Here is a 12,054-nt window from a genome sequence, read left to right on the forward strand (position 1 = left end):
TGGAAAAAAAATGTATTACAAAAAAATTTTTTGATGAAAGAAAAATTCGGGTTAAAAAATATTTTTCCCGATTTTGACCCATTGTAGGTCCAACTTATTATAGCCTTATCTACATCGTTGCAATGGACTTTGAAATATCTATCATTAGATATCCATATTGTCTATATTAATGACTTAGTAATCCAGATATAGATCAAAAATAGGTCAAAAATCGAGGTTGTCCCGGTTTTTTGCTCATATCTCCGTTATTTATGGACCGATTTAGCTGATTTTAAATAGCAAACTTCTCGAAAGTATGTCTGACTTTATTAAAATAAAGTTACTGGATATTTTTTACTGGATAGTACGCGAACACACCTATATTCAAAGCTGTTTTAACATTTAAAAGTTCTTATTTGGGAAATACAGTAACTTTTTCACTGAAAAATATTCAAGTTTTTCCATTATTATACTGAAAAATACAACTCTGATAATAACGAGTAGTTACTTTTTGGTGTTATGTATCTAGAAAAATATGTAGTAATGAGTACCCAAACATCTAATACATTAACAACTCTACTTCTTAATTTTAAAAAGCGGCAACATCCAAACAACGACGCTAAAATTCCAGATTCTGGACTCGACTATTGTAATAAAATGAATGACACTTGTAAGTATACCTATTATTCTGCATTTTATGTTTTTATTTAGATTATTTCTGCTTTAGACCAAGGAGATTTCAATGCAACCCAAACCACTGAGGGGGCTTCGACTGAAAAGAAACCAGAGGGTATTGCTCCAGTACTAATAAAACAGGTCCTAAATTCTCCAGAAGGAAACTATCAGATGTTCGATATGACATTTATGATGGTCTATGCTAAGGTAATTGTGCGCAACATTGAAACATCGTCAACAAAGATGACGTACTTGTTAGAAGACAGTACCGGCCGCATTGATGCCCACTACTGGTTGGAGGAAGGTGACACTTTGAAAGCTCCCGATGTAATGGTAAACAAATATGCCACTGTATTTGGAAGTGTTAGGTCGCAGGGCGGTCAAAAGACATTAATGGTTTTCAAAATGCTGCCAGTTAATGATCCCAATGAAGTAGTCACCCATGTTTTAGAAGTTTTGAATGCTCGCTACAAAGCTGAGGAATATGCAACCAAAGGAACAAGTTATGGTAATTTTGGTGCAGTTAAATCTTCAACTTCTGGAATTGATTTAGGCTTGGAGGGAAAACATTTGGCCGTTTTTCAGGCCATCAAAAATCATAACTCTGCAGATGGCATTAGTCGTTCAGAATTGAAACGGAAATTCACTCATATGACAGATAATGAACTTGAGTAAGTAAAATTAATAAGCAACCATCAGAATATTTTACAAAATAATACATCTATTCCTCTTTTTATAGTCCTATACTAGATTTCATGACAGGCGAAGGTCATATATATTCGAGCATAGATGCTGATCATTTTCTTAGCACAGAATAGTGCTACTATATTTATAAATTATTTAATGTTAAGATACTTTATTTCATATTCAATAAATCGTTGAGTGCAATTCAAAGTGTTATTCTTTGGAAAAAGTAGTAAAGATATGATTGCGAATTAAATTGAACAAATTTTAAATGTTCAGTTTTTTTTAAAATCAGGGGTAAGTCGAAAACCCCAGAGTGCACTTAAAAACTATTATCAGTGTGAGAAATGGTATTAATGGTGAACAAATTAAAAAAAATTGTGCTGAGTTGGAGTTCAATTTAAGCCTATTTTTTCGCTGACATCCTTTCCGGATTCATAATGCTAATATTTGAATATTTCAAATTATTTGTGCTGCGAATCTTGATTTGTTCCAAAACCGCTTATAACGTCAACAGCATTAATTGTCTAATAAATAAAATGTCTTATTTTCAAAGACCCGAAGGAGTTTTACATTTATTTTAGAATCAGATTATATCGGAAAAAACTTAAATACACAAGAGACGTTATATGTAGCAGTCTCCTAGAATGCCATAATCTATGAACACTAGTTTAATGATGTTCGGCATGCTCTTTAGCTTGACTTTCAGCCCAGGCTTTCTTGTTTCCAGGGGAGTTGGCTAAAAGCAAAGATAGAAAAAATGAGGTTAGATTTTTTACAAATTATACCAATTTATTCAGTAAATAAATATGTATATAAAATCATTTCTTACCGAGTTTACTGATCTTGTAGAAAACTGGAATACACAAACCAAAGGCAACAAAGTAGTAGCGCCAGATCCACTGGTTCTTAATGTAATGTTTCAATGGAAATTGAGCGATTTTGGCCGAAAAAGTGTAGGGGAACTTCATGGGATTGCCAACGGGCTTTTCAACAACTTTGTCTGCCATATTTTAGGTTCTTTACACTTCTAAACAGGGCGAAAAAAGATGTTTTTGTTAAAATTTATTGCAATTTTGTTTCAAAAATTATGTAATCTATAATTTTTTCACTCAAAAATCCACCTCCAGTACCTTCAAGTCAAGAAATTCGCAAAATGTCAATATCTACTGTGAAGTTGGCTGTATTTCGAACTTTGAGTTGCCAGATTACTTAATATATGAAAATGTCAAATTATTTTACATAAATTAATAATAGATGGAGCCAGTAACACTAGTGAAAAAATCAGTGTTGGTACTTTTTCAGTCACAAATGTTAAGCCTAGTACACAATTCAATCTAATTTTGGAAATTTTGTGCAAAGAAGCATAACTCAATATAGTTAATTTATTTACTTAGACCACTTTTATAAAAAGAGCATCAGTGATGATTTTTGAAACCTAAAACGTTAAAATTTACATTTTGTATATATACTTTAAAGTTTACAATAGTTATCAAACATATATTTTACTTGCATTTTTAGTTTGGTGTTACATACAACGAACAGCCGATTTTATAAGTATTCTGTAAATTTTATATTTAAAATAATGTAATTTAATGGAAAATACTTGCATACTTGTTAAAATGTCAATTTACTAAATGTTTAAAATGTAGCCTTATAGCATTATTAAACATTTTATGAAATATACTGTAATAAACATGAAATCCATAATTTTAATAAACAACCAATTTTACACATGATTGGCAAATTTTATTGTGCTTTTGTACGCATTTTTGTACACATCATTTACGCGTTTTTCCCCTTTTTTATAATTTTAGTACGCGTGCTGCTTTGAACAGTTGGCATCACCGATAATCATTTGGGCATTTGTCGTTTTGTAATTTCATACAAAAAAAAAGCACGCCAAACATACATTAACATTTTCGCGCGTGAATTTTGCAAAAATTGTTAAATTTTACATAAAATTAATGAATAAAAATTAAATAAATTGTTCAGAACGAACTTGCTGGTTGTTCGAGAATGATAATAAAAGCAAAACATATCTGAATAAATAACGAAAGTTACATTTTTTGATTGTTTCTTGTGGCGTGAAAATTTTTTTGTGCTAGACTTATATTTTTTTTACACACTAACACACACATGCTTCTATAAACAACAAAAAGGAATTTTTAAAGAATTGAAAAAATAAAACACTTGAGGAACACGATTAAACATCTGCCTTGGGAAAATAGTTAAATAAAATTAATAGGAATTTTAATAAGTAAAATCTATAAAAAATGCCTATTTGTAAACGCGATGGCTTCGACAATGCTCCCTCTAAAAACAAACAAGATGAAACGTTTCAAGATAACGAAGAGGTGTTTTTCTGCGAGGTGACCAAAGAGATATTCAAACAATATGAGTAAGTATACTACGGCCTGCCATTTCGTATTGGTATTACATGCTTGCATTTAAGATTTTGAAACAATTGAACTAATCTGTAATAAATTTGAAATGTAGGGACTACTTTCGTCATGTGATGGCTATTAATTCGACCGTGTGGCAATGTGAAGCCACCGGCAAGGATAATCTGACATACGCCGAGGCTTTAAAAAGTGAAAAACGAGCTCGCAAAAAAATGGAAACGTTTAAGGATAGTCTGCGTCCACCAGTGATGCTGGTTATAGAACACGCCAAACAAAGTTCTTTAAACGTTTTGAATGCTTTAACATTTCGGTTCTTGCGCAAACGTTTCTTTCTCAACGAAGAAGTCCAGGTTGTTGAAAAAAATAAATATGCTCAATATACTGTAATTGACATACACACGGCCGATAAGATTGTACCAGCGAATGGTGTGTACGAGGATACAGATAATTTATTATACAAGTTGAAAGGCACCGGCAAGTCACAAACAGAGGCTACCGTTCCATTCGACAAGGTCAAGCGGCAAAGGTTTGAATTCACGTCGGAAAATTTACAAATGTTTATTAAGAACAATATCGTACGAGTTGATGGTATTTTGAGGCCAAAACCGGAATCCTACAAAAAATACGTCACAGATCGGAATATTACATTCAACAAAATATTTGTAGGAAACATGCCACATTTTACTCCAGCAAAAATAAAGAAACCGGAGGAGGTCAAAAAGCAATCAACCCTTAACAATTATTTTGGCAAAAAGCCAGAAAGTGAAAAGTCCTCAAGTAAGGCTGTCAGTGCGCAAGAAAAAGCTAAGCTAGATAAGGAGAAGGCAGTAAAGTCGGAGGCCAAGGCAAAGTCATTAAAAGAAGAAATGGAACGTGTAAGGCGACAGAAGGAAGCACAACTTGTGGAGCAAATGCGGCAAAGAGCCGAAAAACGAGCAAAACTTATGGAGAAAATTGAAGAAGAATGCAATGCGTTACTTACAAAAACGGATGACTTGGAGAGGACCGACCAGCATCTGATGCCAACGTTCACTCCTGTCAGTACCATTTTGCCATCAAAATTGGTTGGTGATGCATTTATGTTGCGCGAATTCATGCATACATTCGTCGGTCTTTTGTCGGGAATTGAAGTTTTCCGTGGAAACCTGAGTTTCTTTGAAATGACTCGTTCGTTCACCACACGAGAAGTGGCCGGACCACTTTCTGACATCATACTCATTTTGTTGGGCACCATTATGGACCTGCAACGAGAGGAAGAAGATGAGGCTTATGTTGAATACAAAAGAGCAGAAGAACCCATTCCCTTTTGGTGCCACAAATATGTAAAGCGGCATTTTTCATTCAAAATCAATGATCTACCAATGGATGCCCTCACAGTAAGCGAAGTTTTGCGCTTACACATATTATCTTCGGGGGCTGTGGTTAAAAATAAATCGGCCGAAAAATGGCGTATTATGTACAGGAACGGTTACACTTCGTCCGAAGACCCCGGTATATCGCTACGAATGCAATATCCTCACATACTCAGAGCTCTCAAACTATACACTGTCTATCAATTGCCATTCGTCGATATCATGCGTATTCTGAAGTGTCTAATGTCGCAGATGCTGACGTATTCAGCGACTATAAATCTCATTGAAGAGAGAATGGAACAAACCAGTAGTGCTAGACAGGAGCTGAAGAATCTTGTCACAACAGAAAATCAAAGAGTGACTAGGATGCAAACACAAAAGCGTGTGCTGACCAATGAATTCAATCAGCAGTGTATGGATGACGAAGTTAAAAAGGACGTGGAGAAACGTAAAATATTAGAAGACAAGCTGAACAAAAAAGTAGCTGAGCTCCTGGTGCAGTCTGAGCGGGAACACAAGAAATTTCAACAACAAGTATTCAAATTGAATGAAACTCTGTTCAACTTTCTTGTTTATTTGGGCATGGATCGAGCCTATCGTAAGTATTACGTGTTGGAATCAATGCCGGGCATTTTTGTGGAACAACCAACCGATTGCATGGACATTTGTTTGGAAAATCCACCAAAGAACAAATTGAGAAGTGGGGTAACTGCAAACACTGCAAATTTGCCTAAAACCCGCAAAGAACTGCGTGCATATTTGTTGAAAATGTACACTGAGGAAGAAAAGAAGACCAGTATGATCGCAGCCGCAAACAAGAAAGAAAAAGAGACAGTGGCCGCCCAGGAAGACAAGGAGAATCAAAATCAACAAAATGGTCTCATTAACGGCCTTACAAACGGTCATGTTAATGGTGAGAAGATTGATGTGGACGATGATGAGAACGCATCAACAGCAGCTCCAACACAATATGAACTTCTCATGTGTACCGGAGAAGCACGTAATTGCATTGTTCACGACGAGCGGAATGCGGACCGTCATCGTTGGTCTTACTTTTATAAAAAAGAAGATCTTGAGGCTTTAATAGAATCTCTTAATCCTCTAGGACTTCGAGAGTCGGAACTACGCGATCAATTGACCACATTAAAAGATCTAATTAAGGAACACATAAAAAATTGTCCAGTGGACATGTTAAGTGTCGATGCGAAGCAAACACAAAAGATTAAAAGCCAAATGATGAATGACACTTATCGTAAATATAACAATTCAAATTTCGGTTTCCCCATCGGTTCCTCCGATATAAATGAAGTGATGTATGGATCGTTGGTCAAACGTATTTTACAATTCGAAAGTGAGATTTATACGGGAGATCTGGGACGTCTTAAAGTGAAGGACATGGAAAAATGGAGAAAGGATCTGCACAAGAGCTGCTACGACCCTCAAGCCAAGTTGCAATGGGGCCCACCCAAACAATATGCTGCCGCGACTGAAGAGGAAAATAACGAAGAGGAAGAGGAAAATGAAGGTTCGGACAATGAAACCGATAACAACGACCGCGATGATCGAAATTATGCTGGTAAACCTTATCGCGATCCTGGCGCCTCTTTGGGCGATACGTTAGAAATCGATTCCGAGGACAGTGGCGATGAGGGTATTTCACTGCACGACTCCGATACTTTACGCTCATACGTAAAGCAATTAGCTTCAGCTTTGCTTCAAGTTGAACAAGCGGTGGAAAAGCGTTTCCTCAAAGAACCATTTGGCGTACAGGTGGTCAAGGACAAAGATTTATTGGAACGCAAACAACAGTTAGCCATCGATCGTTTGCGTCAGTGGGAGGTATCATTAATGGAGAGTACCAGCTACTCACAGGTATGCTCGAATTTAAAAATCCATTAATTTTATGTCAATATTAATGTTTGTTGTACTCTTAGGTGTTTCTGCATTTAAACGTCTTGTATGATTGTATTATGTGGGCCCGTTCTACAAACAAATCCAATTGTATGGTCTGTCGACGGGGGAGTGACCCAGATAAAATGTTGCTTTGCGATGAATGCAACGGCGGTACTCACATGTTCTGTATGAAACCAAAAATGAAGACTGTACCCGAGGGCAATTGGTACTGCAAACGTTGTGTGGCTCGTCTGGGTCTGGACAATGAGGGTGATAAGAAAAATAGAAAGACACAAAGTCGTAAACGTAAGTTTATCGTCGATGATGATAACAGTGATGCGTCATCTGTGACGTCAGATACAAAGGCATCGAAAGGTCGACACAGTGTCGGTGGTGGAGGTGGGCGAAGCAAAAAACGCTTACAATCCCATGAGATTGAAGATGTATTTAACGAAGATGACGACGACGATGTTGATCAAGACGATGAGCCGGATGATGATGATGATGACGAGGTGGTGGTAGAACACACGTTGGAAGACATCGACGAAGAAGATTTGCATCCAAACACCGAAGAAAATGATGCTGACGATGACAATGAGAAAGAACAAATGACAGGTTCAAACAATCAATCCGATGTTGATGAGTAAGTTTTGCAAAGCACTCAACATAGAAATTGCTAAAATGTGTTTACATATTATTTTAAATTTACATTTCATTTACATGTTTCTTTTTGTGTTTCTGTTCTCTATTTTAGAGATGAGAGTATTTGCAATGTTTGCTCATACGACGGCAGCGAATTGTCTTGCACACGTTGCAAAGACTCATTTCACTTAGAATGTATCAGTTTGAAACGTATGCCACGTTACAGTTTTGTTTGTACTAAATGCAAAACTAAAGATGGTAACAAAAAACGAAAGAGTCGAGCAAATGGTAAGTAAATACGCCGATATTGATTATACTATCAATATTTTGAAATCCATTTGTTTTTAATTTTTCAACAATAAATGTAATAAATATCTTAATATTACAGAATCATCTTCTGATAATGAGAGTAATGACGATGAAGACGATGAACCCCTTGTCAAACGAAGTCGAGCTGGGCGTCCTTCATCACAACGGAATTCGTTGGCCAACGCCAGTGTATCATCGTCCCAAGATAATGTTAAATCTAATGGTCGGCGATCAATACGTCGCACAGCAGACAATTTGCCATTGAATAGTCCAGCTCTTTATGAGCTTTTGGAGAAAATAATGAAAAACGAACAGGCTTGGCCCTTCCTCAGGCCAGTTTCCCAGTCTGAGGTGCCCGATTACTACGATATCATTAAGAGCCCCATGGATTTTGCAAAAGTAAAATCAAAACTAAATATGGGCTCATATCAGATCAACGAAGAAGTAATGCGCGATATCGAACTTGTGTTTTGTAATTGTGATGATTACAATGTTAAGGGGAATGAGATTTACCAGTAAGTTTTTGAAATTTATTATGTTTTACTAAATTCTTAATCTATAAAACCGTGTATGCCTATTTCTTTTGTATAGAGCTGGTTCTGCATTGGAAAAACTTGTCATCGACTGGTGCAAGGAACTTAATTTACCATTTAAGCCTAGTGACATGAATACAGAGGAATAGAAAATTATCTTCATTATATTGAAAAGGAAACAAATTCTAAGCGATTGTATTACATTTCTTTAGATTTTATTTGTCCATTTTACAAAAATTATTAACCTTTTTTTCGATTGCATCAAATCAACCTTTTTAATATTTATTTTTTATTTAGAAATATATGAATATTGTGTTTTCCTCCGTTGCTTTAATTTTTATATTTTGAGTAGTATATATTTACCTGTTAAATTATCGACGTTTTTTAAAATGATTATTCGTGTTATAAGCAAAACAAACAAACAAACCAACACACACCGACTCTATCATTATTTATATGAAAAATTCTGGTTAAAGTCAAATATGTTTAAAACCAATTGTATACATTTAATTTCATTATTAATTTTTATCTTAAGTATGTTAGTATAAGAGCTTAGAACAACACTTTTTTGTTTAGAAACTAAATTCTAGATTTAAGACTTAAGAAAAAAATATTTAATTAAGATTCTCACTCTATCAAGTAGAAGCCTATAAAAATATGCAGAAAACAAGCAACACACAAACAACACTTACTATAATATTTGGTTTAAAATAAATGAAATAAAATTTGCATTATTAAGATAAAAATAAATATATATAAAGCATTTCATTAAAGGAAACGTGTTAGGAGGACATTCGACATTTTTAAAAAGTTACCTGTGGTTTTGTGATCATCCAAGATTTGAATTTGCCACCATTTGTGCAGTAAGGAGTTGCAACCAACAAGAATAACAGACAGCAGACAGCCATTCCCACGACAGCCGGTTCTACGCACCGGAATGACCCAAGTTCGCTCGGCCAAGGGCTGTCAACTCAGCAATCACTGCTGCTACAACAACAACAGACAGCTGACAGTTTAGTATTGTTAAACAATAATTATGAAAACGTAGAGAGACAACAGATTCGAACAAAATCATCCCAAGCTATTAATTAAGCTTAGTTTGTTTTATTATGTTTCTCAAAATATTTGTATTCACATAACCGGTTATAAATTTCTACTTTTTTAAAACTTTTTTTTATTTTTTTCTTGTTTTTAAGTGTAAAAAAATCTGAGTGTAATTTTCCATTTTTTTAAATGAATACCCTCATTGTTTTAATAAAGAAAATTTCGCTGCTTTAGAAAATTTCTTAACACGATTTAAGAACGGGCACGCGTGGGTTAAAAAAGCTTCAATAATCCCAATGCAACAGCGAAGCAACGTGTGTGAAGAACGTGGTATTAAAATAGTGCAGGACATTTATCCATTATGAAAAACAACAACGAAGTGTATGTCTTTTAATAATTAAATAACATTTTTCTCATAGCTATTTTACTTTATTAATATAATATTTAATTTTAGCCCTAGTATATACACATCTGCTCAAAATAATAGATACACCAAAATTTATTTTTTAAAAACGAAAAAAAATAATGGTATATTGTAAAATTATAAAAAAAATTCAGTCGATTTTTATTTATAGTTAAAAGGAGAGTAAAAAACAAAAACAAAATATTTCATAATTAATAATAAATATTATAAAGTAAATTAAATTTCTTAAATTTCGAAAAATTTGGTGCTCATAATAATAGATACATTTTTAAAAATTCTTATTAAACAAAAGCTAATAAATTTTATCTTAAAAAAATTAGTTTATTATTAAAGTAAAGCTAGTATCCAGTATATCCACCTTTGTTTTGTAAAACTTTCTCCACTCTTCTGGGCATACTGGATATCAAGTTCTGACACTTCTCCAATGGAATCTCGTACCATATTTTTTGCGTTTTCTCCCATAAATCGTCTTTATTTTTGAAAACTTCCTTCGAAAGCCTTATCTTTAATTCACTCCACAAGTTTTCTATTGGGTTTAAATCAGGGGATTGGCTGGGCCAGCTTAAAACAGGTACGTTATTCTCCAAGAACCAGTTTTTAACTAATCTTGAACTATGTTTTGGGTCGTTGTCCTGCTGGAATGTCCATATTAATGGCATATTTTCCGATGCATATGGAAGCATTACGTTTTCCAATATGTCTCTATACCCACTAGCATTCATGGTATCTTCTATTCGGAATATCGGACCAACACCATTCCATGAAAAGCAACCCCAAACCATTATGTTTCCCCCGCCATGTTTTACCGTCTTTTTTGTACATTTTTTTGGCAGTCGTTTCCAAACAAATTTATTTTTGTTTCGTCGCTCCATAAAATATTTCTCCATTTTTTTTCGCCTTCACACCCGGACCATTGTAAGTGCTCTTTAGCAAATTCTAATCTTGTCTTGATATTTTTTTGGCGCATTAGTGGCACTTTTCTGGCAATTCTTCCCGGCAATTTAGCTTGTAAAAGACGACGACGAACTGTTTGTGGACTGATTTCGTTACATAGCTCCGCAGAAATAGCTTTCGATGATATGAAAGGGTCTTTTTTAACCATAAGGACGATCCGCCTATCTGTTTCTGCACTGGTTTTCTTTGGTCTACCGCGAGTTTCTCTTTTTTGTTTTTTAGATAAAGCTTTTTTGACAAAATGTAAAGATCTTCCTATGCTATTTCCCGTAATGATTTTCCTTGATTTCTCATCGTTTGAACAATTTTTTTCTCATCTTCGGTACAATGATGATTTCGTCCCATTTTCTTCAAAAGAGTCCTATTTTTTATAAAATTTTTGCTAAAATTTAAATTATACTTACTGTTTCACGTAAATAGGAACAAAAAATCGCACAAAAAAAAATTGTATATAAACAAATTACAAATTACTGATGTGTATCTATTTTTATGAGCAAATAATTTTTTGTAATTCAAATAAATTCGTTTTTAAAAATCAACATGAAAGCAAATAGTTGCCAGATTTTTGACTGACATGACATTGCCAGATAGAAATTTTAATAATATGATGTATTCTTAACGCTTGCGAGGAAATTTTCAATGTTACCGCCATTTAAATTTTTTCCAATTAGGTGTATCTATTATTTTGAGCAGATGTGTATATATATATATTTTTTGTTGTAGTTTTTTATATTGTTAGTAAGTAGCATTAATTAGCCATGTATATGTGCCAAGATGAAAAATAAGGGGATTCGATTTTTACGTTCATTTTAACATTAACACATTCATTTCACAAAATATAATTGAAATTTTTGTTAATAAATTTCGTTTTGAACCTTACGCAACCATAGTTTGTGCTGATGTGAGTAACGTCCAAAAATAATGTTCCAATACCCATTTTAAAGTAATATATCAGCTCAGGATCACTTCATCAGACCATTGTTTTGTTACTTTCGAAAATTAACTTAACGATTTTAAATCTCTGATAAAATATGGTTTAGAAATATAATTCGTTTCACACATGCTTTAACGTATGGTGAAAGAAATACGAACAAATATAAAATTAACGAAAACAGTTGAAAAAAAAAATTATTAAAATTCAAATTGTAATTAATATTTAA

At 34.0% G+C, this 12,054-nt stretch overlaps 3 protein-coding genes across 4 annotated transcripts; 2 read left to right on the forward strand and 1 right to left on the reverse strand.

Annotated features, from left to right (window-relative positions):
* Window positions 1-567: 567 nt before the first annotated feature.
* Window positions 568-1,542, forward strand: LOC135948714 (replication protein A 32 kDa subunit-like). Its single transcript, XM_065498125.1, has 3 exons — window positions 568-649; window positions 707-1,325; window positions 1,394-1,542. The coding sequence occupies exons 1-3, from the start codon at window positions 637-639 to the stop codon at window positions 1,470-1,472; spliced, it is 711 nt and encodes a 236-aa protein (XP_065354197.1). The 5' UTR covers window positions 568-636; the 3' UTR covers window positions 1,473-1,542.
* A 340-nt stretch (window positions 1,543-1,882) lies between these two features.
* Window positions 1,883-2,616, reverse strand: roh (reduction of Rh1). 2 transcript variants are annotated; one of them, XM_065512072.1, is made up of 3 exons: window positions 2,472-2,616; window positions 2,171-2,368; window positions 1,883-2,077 (listed from the first exon to the last, which is right to left on the reverse strand). In XM_065512072.1, the coding sequence occupies exons 2-3, from the start codon at window positions 2,346-2,348 to the stop codon at window positions 2,010-2,012; spliced, it is 246 nt and encodes an 81-aa protein (XP_065368144.1). In that variant the 5' UTR covers window positions 2,349-2,368; window positions 2,472-2,616; the 3' UTR covers window positions 1,883-2,009. The 2 variants fall into 2 exon arrangements, with proteins under 2 accessions (XP_065368144.1, XP_065368152.1); XM_065512080.1 differs by having other exon boundaries at window positions 2,463-2,484.
* Window positions 2,617-3,225: 609 nt separating this feature from the next.
* Window positions 3,226-9,232, forward strand: Acf (ATP-dependent chromatin assembly factor large subunit). Its single transcript, XM_065498126.1, has 6 exons — window positions 3,226-3,739; window positions 3,838-6,967; window positions 7,030-7,631; window positions 7,743-7,918; window positions 8,019-8,454; window positions 8,531-9,232. Exons 1-6 carry the CDS (start codon window positions 3,615-3,617, stop codon window positions 8,619-8,621), a joined length of 4,560 nt encoding a protein of 1,519 aa, XP_065354198.1. The 5' UTR covers window positions 3,226-3,614; the 3' UTR covers window positions 8,622-9,232.
* The last annotated feature ends 2,822 nt before the right edge of the window (window positions 9,233-12,054 follow it).

Source organism: Calliphora vicina, chromosome 1 (genome assembly GCF_958450345.1).
Source record: "Calliphora vicina chromosome 1, idCalVici1.1, whole genome shotgun sequence".
Lineage (NCBI taxonomy): Eukaryota > Metazoa > Arthropoda > Insecta > Diptera > Calliphoridae > Calliphora > Calliphora vicina.